This window comes from Dendrobates tinctorius, unplaced genomic scaffold (assembly GCF_039654945.1).
Source record: "Dendrobates tinctorius isolate UK_male_01 unplaced genomic scaffold, ASM3965494v1 ptg000246l, whole genome shotgun sequence".
Lineage (NCBI taxonomy): Eukaryota > Metazoa > Chordata > Amphibia > Anura > Dendrobatidae > Dendrobates > Dendrobates tinctorius.
Genome location: NW_027361913.1, coordinates 11,939,217 through 11,960,544, shown reverse-complemented (window position 1 = coordinate 11,960,544; position 21,328 = coordinate 11,939,217). Strand labels below are relative to the sequence as shown.

Genomic DNA, 21,328 nt, shown 5'->3' with positions numbered 1-21,328 from the left:
AAGAGATAAGTGTTTAAGGGATATTGAGTCTAATGGATAAAAAGGGGGAGCGCGTTAGGGCATCTAGTACCAGATTCAAGTCCCAGGGAGGCACTCTGGGTATGTGTACTGGTTCGCTCTGTTCACAGCCAGAGATGAGTCTGGCTTTCCATCTATTGCCTGCCATGCTATAATTATAGAGGGCCCCTAGAGCAGACACTTGAACTTTTAGTGTGTTGACGGATAGCCCTAGATCTTTCCATTTTTTGTAGAAATTCTAGAATGGGTGTTATCGGGATTTCTCTAGAGTCGGAAGCTGTGTGGAACTCTAGGAACTTCCTCCATACCCTGTTATAACTCTTTGTAGTAGCCAATTTTCGACTCTGTAGGAGGGTATTGACTAGTCCCCCCGTGAACACTCTTGCTCTCAACATCTCCCTTCCAAGATCCAGCCGTCAAGCGGAGATTGTCCACTTGAGGATGGAAGAATGGCCCCTGAGAGAGGAGCTTGTGGGCTGAGGGAGCACCCAAGGGTTTGTCACTGACATTGCTTGTAGGCACAAAAACCCCTGGCCTCCTGGGCCAAAATGGCGCTATTAAGATTATTCTCGCCTTTTCTGCCTTGATCTTCCTGATAACCTGCGGCAGTAGTATGATTGGCATATGCCTTTCACCCAATCTGAACTGCCACGGGGCTTGGAGGGCATCCAGAATTTCCAGACAGTCTGCCACGTTCAGGGAGGCGAACCTTCACCCCTGTCTGTTTTGTTTGGTGGCAAAGAGATCTATCTGGGAAAGACCCCACAGTGACACGACATGTTTGAATATTTGCCGGCTCAGGCACCATTCTCCTTGCCATAACGTGTGGCAACTTAGGAAGTCTGCTTCCGAATTGTCTCTTCCTCTTATGTGGACAACCGAGAGAGACAAAAATTGTTTTTCGGCTAAGAATAAAAATTTTCTTGCGGAAGACATTAAGCTGTTCGATCGAGTTCCGCCTTGCCTGTTCAGATATGCTACCACTGTGGTGTTGTCTGAAAGGATTCTCATGTGTTCTCCTTGTAGTTTGAGGAATCTTGTCTCTCGCTTATATCCCATTGGCCTTGGGAGAAGATCCCCCCATATGAGCCCCCCATCCTGTAGGGCTGGCATCAGTAGTAACTATACCGGAAGGTGTTATCACCCATGACACTCCTCTCGATAGATTGTCATCTAACCACCATACTAGGGAAGTTAGGACTGTTTGGGATAAGGTGATTTCCTTTGCCAAATTCCCTCGGACACAAGCCTCCTCTAGGAGAATCTGTTGTTGCAGTTCCCTGGTGTGGAACTGGGCCCACTGAACCGCTGGGATGCAGGAGGTAAGAGACCCCAAGAGGGACATTGCTTCCCTCAAGGACAGGCCTGGTTTGTCCATTGCTAATGTGATCTTTGTTTTGATCATTGCAATCTTTACCTGTGGTAGCAGACATTTTTGTAATGCATGACCTCGGACCTGTGAGCGCGGGTGGTCTCCCATTCGGGCCCAGGCCGCTTAGCGGCCGCCACTCGACGAACGCAATCACGCTCGGTCTAGAATGGCCGGCGGCCTAGTTAGAGACCTAGGAAGGACTGGACGGATTGTGGCTCGACTCTGGACTTCTTGAAGTTTATTATCCAACCTAGAGCCTGTAGGGATTAAGATTGCGTCAGCAACTCGTCTATTACATTGTCGAGTTGAGTTCCCTATTAAGAAGTCGTCCAGATAGGGTATTATCAAGCTGTGTTTCTGGCATAGGAAGGCCTTTACTTCCAGCATCACCTTTGTAAAGACCCGTGGTGCAATGGAGAGGCCGAATGGCATGGCTGTGAACTGGAGATGGTGTATGGTGCCATCGAGGGACACCGCCACTCAGGTATTTCTGATACCTGTAGTGGATGGGAAGAGTATTACAAGCATCCTTTAGGTCTAGGTCCGCCATCATACAATTGGGGAAGAGAAGTTTAATTGTAGACTTAATATACTCCATCTTAAATCATTGATTTTTGACAAATGTATTTAGCTTTTTCGGGTTGATGATTGTCCTGTAAGAGCCATCTGGCTTAGGTACCAGAAAAAGAGGGGAGTAAAACCCTCTCTCTTCCTGCCCTTTGGGCACATGGTCCAATACTTCTTTGTCCAACAAGCTTAGAATCTCGACTTCCAGGGCCTGCAGTTGGATTGGCGAGTTGAGAGATGCTATAATAACCGAGTTATGTGGGGTATGATGGAACTCTATCTTTAGCCCATTTCTAACAATGTCCAGGACCCAAGAACTGGCTGTGATTTTTCCCCATTCTCAGAGGAAAAAATTTTTAGTCTTCCTCCTACTGTAGGGACTAGCCCTTTAGTTTCTGTCTCTACGGGAGGATCTTGTCCTCCTTTATGGCCCAACGATTCTGGTTTTCCGTTGGCCTTCCTCTGCCAAATGGCCATCTCCTAAACGCCCTCCCTCACAAGGAATGGCACAGAGCTTTGCCTTGGATTGGGTATCGCCTCTCCGGCTTTTAAGCCATAGACTATGCCTGGCGTTATTAAGTAAGCCTGCTGTCCTGGATGCCAAACATAATGAGTCAGCAGAAGCGTCCGCTATAAACGCAGCCGCGCCACGGATCATGGGAACAGCGGCTCGTAATCTGTTCCTTTTTGGTCTATTTGCTGGTCTAGTTGATCAATCCAGATCAGCATAGGACGGCCCATGCAAGTGCTGGCTATTGACGGCTTAAACGTGCCGGTAGCTGCCTCCCATGCCCTTTACAGTGCGGCATTGGCCTTACGGTTGAGTGGATCTTTTAGCACACCCTGATTGTTTTGAGGTAGAGGCGACAACAGCGTCCACTTTCGGGACCTTAGACCCCGTTACCAACTCCTTGTCACTGAAGGGGTACCTTCTCCTTGAAGCCGAGGGGAGGTAACCTCTCCTGGTCCTGTTTCTCCCATTCTTTCTTAACCAGGCTTTTATGACTGGTATAACAGGGAAGGCTCTCCTCTTCCTATCCGTTAGTCCTGCAAACATTATTTGTTTGCAGCTCCCTTGTGTCTGTGCATCCCATGGTGTTTCTCACGGACTTAACCAAGTTGTCCATGTTCTCTAAGGGGAAACGCAAACACCCCTCCATACCTGAGGAGGATGACGATGTGGATATGTTAGAGCTATCAGAGATCACAGCCTCGTCAGAGTCTGAGCTGGCCACAGTCGGTTTCTTGGTCTTAGTATGTGTAGGTGTACTACTAGACTGGGTTAAGGCCCGTAACTTCTGTGGCTGACGCTGAAGCCTGTTTCGCAGTCTCATTAATGCATTTTTTACATAGCCTTTTTTTTTCCCTGAGGGAGGAGATGTAGCGAAGAGAAGAGGGAGAGAAGAAGGGAGAGGTATTTGTCAGCTTGATAGGCAGAGAGTCGTCCACTCACCCAGTGAAGCTGTAGGTACCGGCTCAGGAGGCTGAGATGGGGGCTTGTTGGCATGGCTTCTGTCCGAGGAACCTCTGCCAGAGTGGTCCTTGGATGCCACCGTGTCACCTGCAAAACATGCTTGCCTGCTAAACCCTTCGCAGCAGGGTTTTTTTTTTTTTTTTTGCTCCACCATTATTTTGCCGGTACTCCCTCCCCCCCGGGAGCACCTCCTCAGGGTAGGCGCAGCTAATTTGCGCATGCTCGGCCTGGTATACAGCCGCGCCACTGAATATTGTCCCTTTTTTTTTTTTTTTTTCCCCTCTCTCCTTTTCTCCTTTTGCAGCTTCTGCGGGGAGGGGGCGGGGAGCGCTTCGCATGCTTATGCGCGGTCTCGCGATGCTCCTGAGACCGCGCGTGCACCTTGCCGCTGGGGATTCTCCGGTGACCCGGAAGTTCCCCCTTACCACTTCCGGTATCGGCGCTGCATGTGCGTCCTCCCTCTGGGGACTGAAGCCATGGGAAAACGGAGGCTGCATCTGTTCCCTCCGGTTCCGCGCTCCCACACGGACCGGGACGGCCATCTCCGGACCCCGGTGGCGTGTATATGCAGGAGAACCCCGGGCGGCCTCACCCGGACCCGTTGTTTCTGCCATCGCTGCTGCGGCTGTTCAGTCGAGGAGGGAGCCGGATTACAGCACTCCCCCGTCGCTGCTTCTGGACCGGAACCCCTGCCGTTCCCACAGAGACTGCACAGGCGGTTCCTTGGCCCAGGTATGTCTGTAGAGGAATCCTGCTGTCTTTCACCGGAACAGGAAACCAACTGAGGAGGAGAGGCGGACCGCCCTCTTTTATCTCTGTAGGTTTCCTGTTCCTATGGGCGGATCCCTCTCTCCAAGTGGGTGCTGTCGTGGCGAAGAGTAAAATACGATTTTATTTTTGTGAAGCACTGGAGGGGGTTAAAGTGCTCATCACACATCTAGATAAGTTCCTTGGGGGGGGGGGGGTCTAGTTTCCACAATGGGGTCACTTGTGGGGGGGGGGGGGGTTCCACTGTTTAGGTACATCAGGGGCTCTTCAAAACGTGACATGGCGTCCGATCTGAATTCCAGCCAAATTTTGCATTGAAAGAGTCAAACGGCGCTCCTTCCCTTCTGAGCTCAGCCATGCGCCGAAACAGTGGTTCCCCCCCACATATCAGGGATCAGCGTACTCAGCACAATATGAACAATAAAATTTAAAAAAAATTGAACCTGAAGTATTTTTTTTTTGTGAAAAATAAGTTGTTCATTTTTTTTTTTTTTTTAATATTAAAAAAATTCCTGTGATGCACCTAAAGGGTTAATAAACTTCTTGAATGTGGTTTTGAGCACCTTAAGGGGGTGCAGTTTTTAGAAAATACCCAAAAGTGACACCATTCTATCATATAGACCCCTCAAAGTGGTTTCAAATGTGATGTGGTCCGTAAAAATAAAATGGTGTTGCAAAAATGAGAAATCTCTGGTCAACTTTTAACCCTTATAACTTCCTAACAAAAAAATTTGGGTTCCAAAATTGTGCTGATGTAAAGTAAACATGCAGGAAATGTTACTTATCAAGTTTTTTGTGTGCTGTATCTCTGTGATATAAGGGCATAAAAATTCAAAGTTTGAAAACTGCAAAATTTTCGCCAAATTTCCGTTTTTTTCCACTAAATGAAGTACAATATGTCACGAGAAAACAGTGTCAGAATCACCAGGATCCATGGAAGCGTTTCAGAGTTATTACCTCAAAGGGACAGTGGTCAGAATTGTAAAAGTTGGCCCGGTCATGAACGTGCAAACCACCCTTGGGGCTTAAAATCTATTTTTTACAGGGATATGGTACCCAGAGGACAGTCTCCTCTCCACCGGACCGTGGGTACCATCCACAAATGTTCTGCTTACTTTTCGCAAGGTGTGCACAGCCACATGCGGAAAGTAAGAAGAACAATGCATTCCTACGGGTGCTGGATCGCCGCAATTCAGCGAAATTAATGAGCATGCTTTGTTTACCGCAAAGCAATTCCGCCGCGGTAAAAACCGCAGCATTAGCACAGCATTGCGGAATCCCATAGGAATGCATGGGATGCTTATTGTTCGCGGCAAAATCGTGCGGTTAAAACCGCCGCAGAAATGCGAACAAAACGCCACGTGTGAACTCAGCCTAAGAGAGACATGACATAGGGCAGTCGCTAATATTATGTGTTGCCTTACAAAGGCACTCACCCAGCCCTCTGGGTACCCCGGTCGCCTGTGGCTCTTCCTCCTGTGCACGCATCTCGCCTTCAGGATCCATCTGACGCTTTAGCCGCCTGGCTGCTGGTCTGGCTCTGCTACTCCGGAGCCTGTATGCAGCCTCTCGGGGACCGGTGGCACCTTGCCTTCTCACTCTTTTATGTAGGAGCGGTGCGTGCTTCTGGGACCGCTCTCTCCCGGAAGTGCCCAGTACACCGCTCCCCCGGCGTGACACGTCACTTCCTGTGCAACCCCGGAAGTCGTCGGCGCCAGCGTCATGGTGGCCACGCCTCCCCCGACCCAGCCTCCCACAGGAGCCGCCGCCGGGGAGTCTAACGAGGAGGAGCACCGCTGCAGCGCCCACCGAGCCGGGCTGACAGGTGCACGCGCCCTGCTGCCTTCCTCTCCCCGCGGACCTCGGCCTCCTGGGCGGCTGACATCAGAGGGTGATCCCTCCGGAGGTATGGACTCTGCCCCAGGCATCCGCCTGCGGGAAACAGGAAACCAAACAGAGAGGTGCCGCCCACTTATGTCTCTGCTACAGGTTTCCTGTTTCCTGGGGGCGGATACCATCTCATGTCTACGATGCTGTCATGGGGGAAGGGAAAAAAAAAAAAAAAAAAACCCAAAATTTGTTGTGCAATTTCTCCTAAGCATGCCGATACCCCATATGAGGGAGAAAACCACTGTTTGGGCGCATGATAGAGCTCAGAAGGAAAGGAGCGCCATTTGACTTTTTGAATGCAAAATTTCCTGGAACAATTGGCGGATGCCATGTCGCGTTTGCAGAGCCCCCGACGTGCCTAAACAGTTTAAATTCCCCACAAGTGACAAAATTTTGGAAGCTGGACCCCTAAGGGAACTGCTCTAGATGTGTGGTGAGTATATTGAACCCTCAGGTGCGTCACAGAAGTTTATAACGTTGAACCGTGAAAATAAAATCCCACAAATATGTCTTCAGCACAAAATTTTGCATTTTAATAAGGTTAACAGGAGACATTGCACCATACAATTTGTTGTACAATTTCTCCTGAGTTCACCGATACCCCATAAGGGAAGGAGTGTCATTTGACTTTATGAATATAAAAGCTGTCAGAATCAGTTGACACACAGGGCACATGGACGGAATATTACATCCGATGTCAGAAATGGGTTAAAAAAGGGCTGGACGATTTCCTTGATATACAACATTGCGGGCTATAGTTTAAATTAGTGACAATATGTACAATTGAACTTGACAGATTGAAAAAGACCTAGGTCTAAGTAATTATGTAAAAAGCTCTAAAGACCCAAAATAAAAAGTTAACACTAATATGCTTAAGACAATATAAATAAGGTACAGAGGTTTTGCAATTGTTTTATGGAGCAATGGAATAGATCTAAAGCTTTTCAGGCCTATGGATTAGAGCTGCAGGATGTCTAAGGACAAAAAACAAAGCAAGTGTAGAAAAACCTCCCAGCCTACAGTGAAGCATGGCAGTGGCTCTGGAGCCACTTTCCTTCCTCTGGCACGAAAAACTTTCAGTATGTGGAGGGTAAGAGGAGCTCCACAAGTATCAAGAAATCCTAGCAGAAAAAGTCATGCTTACTAGGAGGCAGATGAAGCTTGAGCATCATTGGACCTTTCAACAGGATAATAATCCCAAGCAATCCTCAAAGTCCGCAAAGAATTGATGTTAAAAGTACTAAAAGATTCTGGAGTGTCTGCCATAGATAACTGACTTAAATGCAATTCAAAACCTTTGATGGGATTTGAAGAAGGTCTTCTCAGCATGCGTGATTATGTGATCACTTGAAAAGTGGGGGAGGTTTTTTTTTTCCTAAAAAAAAGGTGCTGTTATGTGGATATTAAAATGATGGCCTGTCTGAATCTCCAAATCCATATGGACTCTGTTAAGATGCGATTTACATCTCTTTATGTGAACATGTTTGGCATATGAGTCTTACTAAAATACTCACACCCAACTGCATGTACACAATACACAAATGCATGTACAGTACACAAACCTTATATACATACATAAACAATATAAGAGATCATATATTATATAGTTTGGATGTCCTTATGACAGCGCTGTAGCCAATGAGTTCAGTGGCTCTGAGTGAATGGCACTAGCCAATGAGCTTACAAGAAGATACCATCCAGAGGAATGAAAAAAAAAAAAAAAATTATATATATTTAATAGAAATAGCCACAAATAAATCAAATACATTCTGGTTGTCCCTAATTGGTGGTCCCACCTGACCATGGTGGTTGGCACTTTGCATTTGGCGCCCTTACTCGGCTTCGATCCCTGTAGTGTGCCTTAAATTTCAATATACATGCCAGGAATTCTTTTATGGTTGATAATCATGCATGATGCGAATTGTAACATCACGGACCCTTTTAAAAAAAGGTCAGAGGTGACAACCTGTTTAAATGCATCTGAGGAAGAAGTTGGATCAACTCCAAAATGCGTAATACAATAATAAAAACACTATTCCATCTACCTTACTTATGTTCAGCCTTTATCCACTGGCAGTGCCTGCAATATCCCACATTTTTTTCTGATTCTCAAAATGTGCATTAGGTTGGAGTCACACTGCCGAATTTCTCATGCAATAATCGCATAGCACGGACTGGCCGGCACCTCTCCAGACCAGAGCATGACGGATTACTATGCAGCTGTCAAGCTCAGGTCAGGAGAGGAGACAGCCAGTGTGAGTTTTACGATGCGATTCTCAGACGAAAAATACGCCAGTGTGTCTCTGCCCTTATAGGTGCACACTACACACCAGGGGTCGGAGCTGCAGCCGTCTGTAACGAACTCACGCCTTCTCCAGTGTTGTACAATGTACAATCTGGTATTGAAACTAGAGCCACAGGATTTGCACAAGGAGCAACGCCTCTACGTTTATATTACACGTTACATTTAAAGAACTCCGGGAGTGGGAGATGTGAAGCATATACTGTACATCACATAGGAGACGCTGGGGCTGCCATCTTCAGTAGTGGGATGGGAGCGCAGAGAGCACTAACTCAGTGGACGAAGTACATCCTGACATAATCGCTCCTTGCATGAGCTGCAACGTTCATTAGAAGACATTGCGTGCACATGCTCGCAGTATGAGAAGGAAAAGGCCTGGCTGCTAACGAAATGGAGCTACAGCACTGAAGTTCCCGGGAATCTACCCGGGGGGGGGGGCCAGAGAAAAGCACATTGTGGTCATAAAAAACACCTTTGTGCTGGAGGTTCCCCATCTCTGCAATAATGCAACAAGACAGTGGAAGGTTTTACGCAGTAGTGTGAACACAGCTTTAAAAGGGGTTGTCCATCAATTTCTAACATTTTATTTTGCCAGAAAGAAAATTATAAAATAGGTGTGGCAAGGGGGTGCGGGTAAGGACGTGGACAAATATTTTGCCATGGCGAGCAGAATATGCTCTTCCCCACTTTGCCAAACTCTGCAAGTTTGCCGAATCACATTGAGAGCAGTACAATAGTACTATCTCTCATAGGGCGGTAGGGTGTTAGAAATCCCATAACGTAGCATTAATCTAGTGGAAAATAACCTACCTGGCTCAGATGAATGGAGTCTCCTTTTCTGGAAAGTTTTCCTGCCGTTTTAAGGCCATAAAGGGCACCAGAAAAGTTTGGAAAAACATCATACCTAGTAAGGAATTTAAAACAAATTAAAAATCAATTTAACTATTCTTAAATTATTACACAAGCAATTCTATAATAATTACTCTGCAATTAGAATACACCCAAACACACATACTGCCAGCGTTGATTTCTATCAAGCGATTTTTAGATATTTTTTTCTCAAAAGCACCAAATATATGTGCAAAGGTTTGACAGTGAGGCAAGAGGGCAACGAGGCTAGTTTAGCATCCAAAACTATGCGCGTCCTCCATGATACTTGAGAGCCTCTACTCACTCCGCACCCTCGTTGGGCTGCATGGGAAGAATTTTGTACACATCTACAGCCCATTCCTGCAGAGAGGTATAATTGATTGGAGGGTGGAATTACTATTCAGGTCAGGCAGCAAAAAGAAGGGCTAGATTGGACTGGAGTTCAGAAACACTGGGCTAGCAGGATACACAGAACTGGAGAGCAATGTGGCCTGGACAAGCGATACGTCTACGCATAACAGAACTAGGAAGCGCAGCTACCAGGACAGAGCAAGGTCCTCATGGAATCACCAAAGGACGTGTAGGAACAGTGTCATGTGAATATACCCCTAAGGGTGTGTGCACACGCTGCGGAGGCTGCTGCGGATCCGCAGCAGTTTTTGTTGGGGTGTACAGTAGCATTCTAACCTATGGAAAAAAAAAAAAAAAAAAAAAGCTGTGCAGACGCTGTGGAATTTTCCGCGCGGATTTGCTGCGGTTTCAAAACCACAGAAAGAATTGACATGTCAATTCTTTCTGCGGATTCCGCTGCAGTTTGCCATCTCCTCCATTGTGGAGATGAAAAACCGCAGGCTAATCAGCAGGTCTTTTGACCTGCAGATTTACCTGCGGATTTTACAAAATCCGCGCGGCCAAATCCGCAGAGCATTCCGCATCGTGTGCACACAGCCTAAGTGAATGGGCCAAACTGCAGAACCAGATATCATTACCAAGTTTTTTTTTTTTTTTTTAAACCCAAAAAGGTTAAGTTTCAACAAATGAGATTTTGACACTGTAGTTCCCTCAGGCACAAAACACAGCATTTGAAAGCTCCAGCAAAGTGGATAAAACTTATAGGAATATCTTGCCCACTGTGGGTTTTTTTTTTTTTTTTTGTTTTTAACTATTAACACATTGTTTTAGCCCAGACCTGTGTTAGCTGTTATAGAGCATTAAAGAAAAAAAAAAAAAAAAAATTAATAGACAGCTCATGCCTGCTGTACAAGTAATTACTTAATAGGTGCAGAGAGTCTGCAACATCAAAAGCTCGTAGTGGGAACGCAGCCCAACGAGGTCAAACATGAAACACAACCACAGGAATAGCCCAATTGGTTACCAAGACCCTGTATTTTAAAGCAGCAAAAAAAAACAACCCAGTGAAATACAGGATTACAAATAAATTAGTCTGAAAGAGTCTTAAAAGGAAACATGGCTGTAAGGATATCAAATGGATTTAAATACCATTAATCTGTTCAGAATAAAAAGTGCACAACTGGTAGGTTCCACTTTTAGTGATTTGTTGTAAAACCTTAATGTTCAGCCACCTACCCTCTACTGTCAGCTGTGTAGACTGGGCTCCACTGCCTCGGAGGAAGCGCAGAGTAGTACATGGTGCTCATGCACACAACCAGGCTGACTGACGATGGTCCCTGCCTGGAGTGCTATGTTCGCTTCTTAAGAATGAATCTGACGCCCAGAGCGCACCTGGGTGTGAATGCTATTACCACTAATGCTTTCATGGCAGGTTGCAGTTATTTTCTCCTCTGCTAACCAGAATAATACCCTAGATAGTGCAGTAAATGAAACATTTTGTCACTCCCTGGATTATAATTCCGTAGTTTCACTTCAGTACTGACTGCAATAAGAGCGGGCACAGACAGGGACCAGGGCGCTGGAGTCAAAGTCCATTTTGGTGGAGTCGGCATAAAATGGACCGACTCAGACTCCTAAATTATATAATAAATTGGATACAGTCGTTCAGTGCAGGATGTGCTGTAATTTTTTCATAAGAATTTGGGAAAGTTATGAAATGTCCTATAAATGTCTGTTCTGTTCCTGATCTAAGGATCTCGGCTTTTAGTGGAGATGAATCTGTGCTGCACTTTATGTCCATGCTCAGTAGGGAGGTGGGTCAGTGAGGTCGGAGTCAGGGAAATTGAGGAGGTTTGGCTTACCAACACTTCAGCCCTGGCTAGGACAACATATGGGCCCTTTGCAGTCCAATATCTTCTCATAATTCACAATTCCACTTGCTGTGGAGGTAGAACAGGGCCACCTTACCTCTTTGTGCACACGCTGCGGAATCTGCTGCGGATTCATCGGCGCGGATTTTGCAAAATCCAAGACCTGCGGTTTATCATCTCCACAATGGAGGAGATGGCAAAACGCTGCGGAATCCGCAGAAAAATCTGAGCGGAAAATTCTGCAGCGTCTGCACAGCGGTTTTTAATTCCCATAGGGAATAATGGTACTGTACACCGCAGCTAATTCTGCTGCAGCTCCGCAGGGCCAAATCCACTGCAGATTACGCAGCGTGTGCACACACCCTTAAACCCCTGTGAAGCTGCACAGGTTGCACCCATGGTATGTTTGCTAGTACACTGCATTCACGTTTTCATTTAACCCCTTTATAATTCCTTTACACATAGGGGGGATTTATTCAGTTTCATACACCAATGAAACATGGACCATGCTCAGATCACAATGCCCAACCACAAGGAACTGTGCTATTTGCCCCATATATGCGTATGAGGCAGTTATCTGTATGTTTTTTCAGATGTGTGAAGCAGGCCTATGGGCTCGTTCAGAATAATATATTAAACGTCCTTGTGCTGTCTCTATGCAAAACAGGTAGCATACGGACAGCACAAAGACCAACGCAAGTCAATGTACTAGTTCACGTGAACATTTTCACAAGAGGACCGATGGTCTCCATGTAAAAAATTGCAGCATGCTCTACTTGGTTCTGTATTTCAAATTAGACTTGAAGGCACCATAGCAAATAGCAAAGGTGTGTAGGAGAGTGAGACCCACGACCGCCACTGCCCCGCTCCATACCGCGGCTGCGGCCTGTACTCTTCTTCGGCTGGGCCCAGCGGCTGAGACGCCGAACAGACATCTCCCGGACAGAGCCTCTGCAGGACGTCAGAGATTGATAAGTGACACTTCATTAATTATAGTCCAAGGATCCGTAGTAAGCCATATCGCGGCCGTATAGTTACCAGCACTTGCGGTACTGGTTGATATCGTGTTATTTGTGTATCTGTGTCTAGCTTCCCTGCATGGGAAAATTTTGTCGTCCGTATAATATACAGTACCTATAAAGGTTGAGTTTGCTCTTGCTCTGTCTGCGACTCGTCACTGCATCCTGCGTACCTGCGATCCCACAGGTGCATAGGACTGCGAGGGGTTAATGTGAAGTTGGTTGGATTCACAAAGCAGTTACAGTGGGGAAAAAAAGTATTTAGTCAGTCAGCAATAGTGCAAGTTCCACCACTTAAAAAGATGAGAGGCGTCTGTAATTTACATCATAGGTAGACCTCAACTATGGGAGACAAACTGAGAAAAAAAAATCCAGAAAATCACATTGTCTGTTTTTTTTTCATTTTATTTGCATATTATGGTGGAAAATAAGTATTTGGTCAGAAAGAAAAATTTCATCTCAATACTTTGTGATATATCCTTTGTTGGCAATGACAGAGGTCAAACGTTTTCTGTAAGTCTTCACAAGGTTGCCACACACTGTTGTTGGTATGTTGGCCCACTCCACCATGCAGATCTCCTCTAGAGCAGTGATGTTTTTGGCTTTTCGCTTGGCAACACGGACTTTCAACTCCCTCCAAAGGTTTTCTATAGGGTTGAGATCTGGAGACTGGCTAGGCCACTCCAGGACCTTGAAATGCTTCTTACGAAGCCACTCCTTCGTTGCCCTGGCGGTGTGCTTTGGATCATTGTCATGTTGAAAGACCCAGCCACGTTTCATCTTCAATGCCCTTGCTGATGGAAGGAGGTTTGCACTCAAAATCTCACGATACATGGCCCCATTCATTCTTTCATGTACCCGGATCAGTCGTCCTGGCCCCTTTGCAGAGAAACAGCCCCAAAGCATGATGTTTCCACCATCATGCTTTACAGTAGGTATGGTGTTTGATGGATGCAACTCAGTATTCTTTTTCCTCCAAACACGACAAGTTGTGTTTCTACCAAACAGTTCCAGTTTGGTTTCATCAGACCATAGGACATTCTCCCAAAACTCCTCTGGATCATCCAAATGCTCTCTAGCAAACTTCAGACGGGCCCGGACATGTACAGGCTTAAGCAGTGGGACACGTCTGGCACTGCAGGATCTGAGTCCATGGTGGCGTAGTGTGTTACTTATGGTAGGCCTTGTTACATTGGTCCCAGCTCTCTGCAGTTCATTCACTAGTTCCCCCCGCGTGGTTCTGGGATTTTTGCTCACCGTTCTTGTGATCATTCTGACCCCACAATCTCTCTAGCAGGTTAACTGATTGGGCGGCGTTATTCCCACGAGTCATGACCCTCCAAACAGCGTTCATGAAGGCAAAGTGTTTTTCTTTTACGTGGGCAGTATGGTTGCAAAGCTGAACCTTAAAGGAATGTCCAGAAGGGCACCACCAGGAGTGGAGCCTACGGTTAAATTCGACTCCACCTGGGAAACCTCAACCATGCCAGCTACAGAACAGATGCACACATTGCAAGCTTAATTCCGTTAACGAATGAGACTCCGTCATGCCCCGCGGTCCGAGTCCGGCTTACTAGAGGGAAACGTGAGGCTCTGGCACATGAGATTGGCCAATAACTGGTGTGTCATGCCCTTACATGTCCGTGGCTGCATGTGCGCTACACTGAAAAGGCCAGCGTTTGTCGCTTACAGGTGCAGATAACCCGCTGAACAACGTTAGTGATGGGGATCACTGATTACAATTATTACCCGCGAACAATGTGGCATATGTTGATGTTGGACATTCAGCTGATGCAAAAGGTGAAATAGGTCAAGTCCCAGGAAAAGGTGGACCAAAGCAAGCCATTTTTCTGTCACCCTATGTGTCATCAGAGGAAGGTGGGACAAAATCCTTGGAAACCCATGCGTGGTTCATTTTAATGAAGGTTAGATCATCCACATTTTGGGTTGACAGACGGGTCCTTTTTTCTGTCAGGATAGATCCAGCTGCACTGAAGACTCTTTCCGATAGCACACTTGCAGCTGGGCAAGCGAGCTCCTGTAAGGCATATTGTGCCAATTCAGGCCAGGTGTCCAGTTTAGCGGACCAATAGTCAAAGGGGAATGACCTGTGTGGGAGAACATCGATATGGGAGGAAAAGTAGTTTGTAACCATAGTTGACAACTGCTGTCTCCTGTCACTTTCCATCGATGCAGTATTACCAGTTGTGTGAGCGGTACTTGAAAAATCAGTCCACAACATTGTCATGAAACCCCTGTCTCCAACGCCACTTCTGCTGTGTGCACCACGAACACCTCTGCCAAGCTGCCCCCGGCCCGTACGGCTCGTGTGAGAACCATCACCGCTGCTGTGTGCTGGGAATGCCTCAAGCAACCGATTTACCAGAGTTGCTTGTTTATTAGCCAATATTAGGTCAAGGTTCTCCTGTGGCATGATGTTTTGTAATTTGCCTTTATAGCGTGGATCCAGGATGCTGGCCAACCAGTAGTCGTCATCGTTCATCATTTTGGCAATGCGTGGGTCCCTTTTTAGGATCTGCAAGGCATAATCTGACATGTGGGCCAATGTTCCCGGTGTCAATGATGCACTGCGAGTGCTGGTTGGAGGAGCACTTTCTGGCAAATCCACATCCCTCCAGTCACGCACAAACCCTGTACCAGACCTTGCCACGCCAACATTTTCACTTGCCTCACGAGATGCATCCTCCTCCCCTAAGTAATCATCCCCATCATCCTCCTCCTCCTCCTCTTCTTCCTCCACCTCGTCCAGGAGAGGTCCCTGAGCAAACAATGGCTGAATGTCATCAAGGATTCCCTCCTCCTCTTCCTCCTCATCAACATTGGCTGCAGACGCCTGCTCCTTAAGGTGCGTCAAAGTTTGCATGAGCAGATGCATAAGTGGGATGCTCATGCTTAGGATGGCGTCGTCTGCGCTTACCAGCCGTGTGCATTCCTCAAAACACTGAAGGACTTTACAGAGGTCTTTCAGCTTCGACCACTGCACACCTGTCAACTCCATGTCTGCTCTCAAAGTGCCTGGCCGTGTATCCTCCCACAAATGCATTATGGCCTGCCTCTGCTCGCACAGCCGCTCCACCATGTGCAGGGTGGAGTTCCACCTTGTTGCAATGTCGATAATGAGGCGGTGGTTGGGAAGGTGGAGCAATCGCTGCAGCTTCTGCATACGAACGGAGTGTACAGGCGATCGACGGATGTGCGCGCACAGTCTTCGCACCTTCTGGAGCAGGGCTGTTAACTCCGGATAATTTTTGAGGAAGCACTGCACCACCAGGTTCAAGGTGTGAGCCAAGCAAGGTATATGGCTGAGTTTTGAAAGGGCTATGGCTGCCACAAAATTACGGCCGTTATCACTAACTACCTTGCCTGCCTCAAGATGTACACTGCCCAGCCAAGACTCAGTTTGTCGCTTCAAGTACTCGGCCAGCACCTCGGCGGTGTGTCTGTTGCCCAAACACATCATCTGCAACACAGCCTGCTGACGCTTTCCACTAGCTGCTCGATAGGGGGACACATCGTGTGCAACAGTGGCAGCTGCAGATGGAGTGTTCGTACGACTGCGCTCTGTGGACGAGCTTTCTCTTCTGGAGGAGGAGGAGGAGGAGGGTCGAACGCCTACAGCCAACTGTTTCCTATACCGTGGGCTAGGCAGCACTGTCCCACCACCGCTGTCCCCTGTGGACCCTGCATCCACCACATTAACCCAGTGCGCAGTGATGGACACGTAACGGCCCTGGCCATGCCGACTGGACCATGCATCAGTTGTGAGGTGCACCTTTCCGCTCACTGACTGCTTGAGTGCATGGACAATGCGGTCTTTCACATGATGGTGGAGGGCTGGGATGGCTTTGCGAGAGAAGAAGTGGCGACTGGGTAGGTCATAGCGTGGTACTGCATAGGCCATGAGTTCGCGGAAAGCTGTGCTTTCCACCAACCGAAAGGGCATCATCTCAAACGAGATTAGTTTGGCAATGTGGGCGTTCAAACCCAGTGTACACGGATGAGAGACTGAGTACTTTCTTGACCTACTCATAGTGTCTGGGAGGGTGAGCTGGACTTGAGAGCTGCATATGGTGGAAGTAGCGGTGGACAGGGCGGACTGAGAGAGGGTTGATGATGGTGATGGAGTTGGTGTTCTTTCTGATGGCTTAGAATCAGTCTTTCGTTGATATAACAGTGGGATTCCCTGACTGCTGTGGCCTTGCAACGACACCTCAACATTTGCTGCTGTGCTAACCGGTGGGCTTACAGTGGGGGAAACAATGTAGCGTTGCTGACTACCTTCGTTGTGATCAGTTGCACATGTGGCACTTGAGGTTTGGTGTTGTGTCCACGCTTGCAAGTGAATGCTGGTTAAATGTCTAAGCATGCAACTGGTATTCAAATTTTTCAGATTTTTCCCTCGGCTAAAGGTCTTTGCGCACTTCTTACAGATAACCTTGGCCTGATCATGAGGATTTTGTTCAAAAAAGTGCCACACTGCACTCTTTCTACTTTGGCAGACATTTTGCGGCCTAGCACGCTGTGATCTTTTGACCCTCTGGACAAGCTGTCCAGCAACTCTTTTGATGTTTGGAACCTGTCTTTGGAGTGCTCCGGGCCTGCCAGATAACAGCTGTTGCGATGTCGATGTCTGCTGTGGATGCTCCTCATCTGAGCTATTGGAAGCAGCACCCTCTTCCCCCAATGGATGCCAATCTGGGTCAACAACTGGGTCATCCATCACCTCCTCTTCTATGTCATGTGCACCTTCCTCTGTGTCACTGTGTATGGTGGTATAGTGTGCGGGAAGGGGCACCTGAGTCTCATCAAGGTCAGAATCTGGCTCTGTACACTGCGAGGACAATGTAGTGCTCTGAGTGAATGTACCAGCAGAATCATCCATCAGCGGCTGTGCATCAGTGCACTCCATGTCAGATTCATCTTGGCCTGGGTAATTCACCATTTCACTTGATAATCCAGGCATGGTATGTGAAAACAGCTCCATGGAGTAATCAGTAGTATGGCCTGCGTCATCCTTCAATCTTGGTTGGGGTGAAGGACACAAGGAAAGGTGTGGTTCATGAACATAAGCCTCCAATGACGACTCAGTGCTTTTACTTTTTACAACTGAAGAAGAGGAGGCGATAGAGCTGGAGGCTGAGTCAGCAATGTAAGACAAAACTTTTTCCTGATGCTCTGGCTTTAAAAGCGGTTTGCCAACTCCTAGAAAACTAAGCGTTCGAGGCCTTATGTAGCCAGGCGATGACGCAGGCTCAACACCTCCTGCATTCGGTCCTATTTTGCTCTTGCCACTACCATCAGATCCACCACCAACACCATCATTACCAGCTGCCAACCCCCGCCCAATTCCACGGCCTCTTCCACCAGCCTTCCTCATTTTTGGTAGAAATGTAGACAAAATTCAACAAACTATATAGTAATGTAAAACAAGGTACAAGGTGTCTATAGGACAGGGGAGATTTTGAATTTCTGCACACACTTGTGGACACTGGACACTTTTGGATTGTGTGAGGCCCACTGATATCTGAGCGCTATGTGACAGGCTCGATGGCACAGCTGTGACCAAAGTGACTAGAGGATAAGGGAGATTTTGAATCTCTGCACACACTTTTGGACACTGGACACTTTTGGATTGTGTGAGGCCCACTGATATCTGAGCGCTATGTGACAGGCTCGATGGCACAGCTGTGACCAAAGTGACTAGAGGATAAGAGAGATTTTGAATCTCTGCACACACTTTTGGACACTGGACACTTTTGGATTGTGTGAGGCCCAATGAATATCTGAGCGCTATGTGACAGGCTCGATGGCACAGCTGTGACCAAAGTGACTAGAGGATAAGGGAGATTTTGAATCTCTGCACACACTTTTGGACACTGGACACTTTTGGATTGTGTGAGGCCCAATGAATATCTGAGTGCTATGTGACAGGCTCGATGGCACAGCTGTGACAAAAGTGACTAGAGGATAAGGGAGATTTTGAATCTCTGCACACACTTTTGGACACTGGACACTTTTGGATTGTGTGAGGCCCAATGAATATCTGAGCGCTATGTGACAGGCTCGATGGCACAGCTGTGACAAAAGTGACTAGAGGATAAGGGAGATTTTGAATCTCTGCACACACTTTTGGACACTGGACACTTTTGGATTGTGTGAGGCCCATGAATATCTGAGCGCTATGTGACAGGCTCGATGGCACAGCTGTGACAAAAGTGACTAGAGGATAAGGGAGATTTTGAATCTCTGCACACACTTTTGGACACTGGACACTTTTGGATTGTGTGAGGCCCAATGAATATCTGAGCGCTATGTGACAGGCTCGATGGCACAGCTGTGACAAAAGTGACTAGAGGATATGGGAGATTTTGACTCTCTGCACACACTTTTGGACACTGGACACTTTTGGATTGTGTGAGGCCCAATGAATATCTGAGCGCTATGTGACAGGCTCGATGGCACAGCTGTGACAAAAGTGACTAGAGGATAAGGGAGATTTTGAATCTCTGCACACACTTTTGGACACTGGACACTTTTGGATTGTGTGAGGCCCAATGAATATCTGAGCGCTATGTGACAGGCTCGATGGCACAGCTGTGACAAAAGTGACTAGAGGATAAGGGAGATTTTGAATCTCTGCACACACTTTTGGACACTGGACACTTTTGGATTGTGTGAGGCCCAATGAATATCTGAGCGCTATGTGACAGGCTCGATGGCACAGCTGTGACAAAAGTGACTAGAGGATAAGGGAGATTTTGAATCTCTGCACACACTTTTGGACACTGGACACTTTTGGATTGTGTGAGGCCCAATGAATATCTGAGCGCTATGTGACAGGCTCGATGGCACAGCTGTGACAAAAGTGACTAGAGGATAAGGGAGATTTTGAATCTCTGCACACACTTTTGGACACTGGACAATTTTGGATTGTGTGAGGCCCAATGAATATCTGAGCGCTATGTGACAGGCTCGATGGCACAGCTGTGACAAAAGTGACTAGAGGATAAGGGAGATTTTGAATCTCTGCACACACTTTTGGACACTGGACACTTTTGGATTGTGTGAGGCCCAATGAATATCTGAGCGCTATGTGACAGGCTCGATGGCACAGCTGTGACAAAAGTGACTAGAGGATAAGGGAGATTTTGAATCTCTGCACACACTTTTGGACACTGGACACTTTTGGATTGTGTGAGGCCCAATGAATATCTGAGCGCTATGTGACAGGCTCGAAGGCACAGCTGTGACAAAAGTGACTAGAGAATAAGGGAGATTGGATTGCTTTTAAAAAAGAAGTTTGCAGAGCAGTGGGTAAACAGCAATGCCAGCCTGTCAGGAAGCCTTAAAAGGCAGCCCAACAACCAACACCACTGATACACCACAATATAGCCTCCCCTTGCACTGCACACACAGTGACTGGTGTGTTGTGCAGGCCAAATTGCTAGCAGCAGAAGCAGTTTTTTTTTCTTCTCAGCAGGACAAAAAAAAAAAATTGGGATTGCTTTCAAAAAAGCAGTTTGCGGAGCAGTGGGTAAACAGCAATGCAGGAATGTCAGCAAGCCTTAGAAGGCAGCCCAACAACCAACACCACTGATACACCACTATATAGCCTCCCCTTGCACTGCACACACAGTGACTGGTGTGTCGTGCAAGCCAAATCGCTAGCAGCAGAAGCAGTTTTTTTGTCTTCTTCCCTGCCTAACGCTCTCCCTACAGAATCAGCAGCAACCTCTCCCTATACTGAGATCGGCAGAAGTAAGATGGCGGTCGGCATGCACGCCCTTTTATACCCCCTGTGACGCCCACCAAAGCAAGCCAATCACTTGCATGCCCTTCTGAAAGATGGTGGTGACCCCTGCCTATGTCATCACGTTGCCCACAGCGTCCGTGGATCCTGATTGGCTGAAAAAGAGCGCAAAACAAACTTTTGAAACGCGACTTTGGCGCGTAAGTCGCCGACCTCGTGGCCGACCTCATCCTAGGGTCGGTACAGAGGGCTGGCCGCCATGCGTAGACGGGATGGAGTAGGGTGTCCCCGGCGAACTTCTGGTCTGTGAGGAAGGTGCAGGCGGAACAATTATGTTGCCTTGATCTGAATGTGGTGCTCTCGAGGTCGCAGAGACACCAGCAGGAGTTTCCACTTCCAAATTAAAGGACGACCTGCCAAGCACACTGGCTGTTGCGGGTAAAGAGGTGGATGTTCTCGGTCCAAACACATGTATGCCTGCTGTCCCCCCAGTCACAGAGGATGAAGAGGTCGCGGATGCACAAGATGGGGCAGACGGTGGTTGGGCAGGGCTGCTGGGCCGCATTGTAGCACAGTAAGCTTCCCACTGCACCTTATGCCTCATCTCATATCCATGCGACGGTTCATGCATGAAGTACTCAAACTGGTGAGTTTTTGCCCTCTGCTTAGCTTTTGGTGACAAATCTTACTGATCACATGCGTTGGGTCATCCTTTGGAATTTCAAAAAATGCCCAGGCTATGCAAGGCTTAGAGACCATGCGACCTGAGGAGCCACCATGACTTCTGCTCACAGGTACAGTTGTGGTTGAGGATGCAGTTGTTGACGTGCTTCCAGTACTCCATCTCTGTCCAGGAAGGCGCAACCTAACCTCTTCGTCACTATCATCCTCCTCCACCTCCTCTGCTGACCTCATCGACTGGAGGACTGTGGGTTGACGGTAAGTGGGATCTCCAACCTCGGCATCATCACCCTCTGTGTTCCCACACCCCTCGTCCTCAGAACCGACCTCTTCCTGCCGTGACCAATCAAGTTTCTGAGTCTCATCATCATCTT

General features: G+C 47.5%; 1 protein-coding gene across 4 annotated transcripts in view; it reads right to left on the bottom strand.

Annotated features, from left to right (window-relative positions):
• The window catches only part of LOC141063233 (putative helicase MOV-10), a 101,190-nt gene that overhangs the window by 58,499 nt on the left and 21,363 nt on the right, over window positions 1–21,328 (bottom strand). The window contains exons 1-2 of one of the 4 annotated variants that reach the window (XR_012224846.1): window positions 9,407–9,431; window positions 9,202–9,295 (exon numbers count right to left, since the gene is read on the bottom strand). Coding sequence is in view for 3 of the 4 variants with exons in the window: in XM_073557302.1 (XP_073413403.1) it covers window positions 9,202–9,295; window positions 10,849–10,919 (165 nt within the window). In the remaining variant the exon portion in view is untranslated. Of the gene's footprint in view, window positions 1–9,201; window positions 9,296–9,406; window positions 9,432–9,565; window positions 9,604–10,848; window positions 11,343–21,328 lie in introns of those variants that run through there. The other 3 variants (XM_073557302.1, XM_073557303.1, XM_073557301.1) reach the window with 3 other exon arrangements.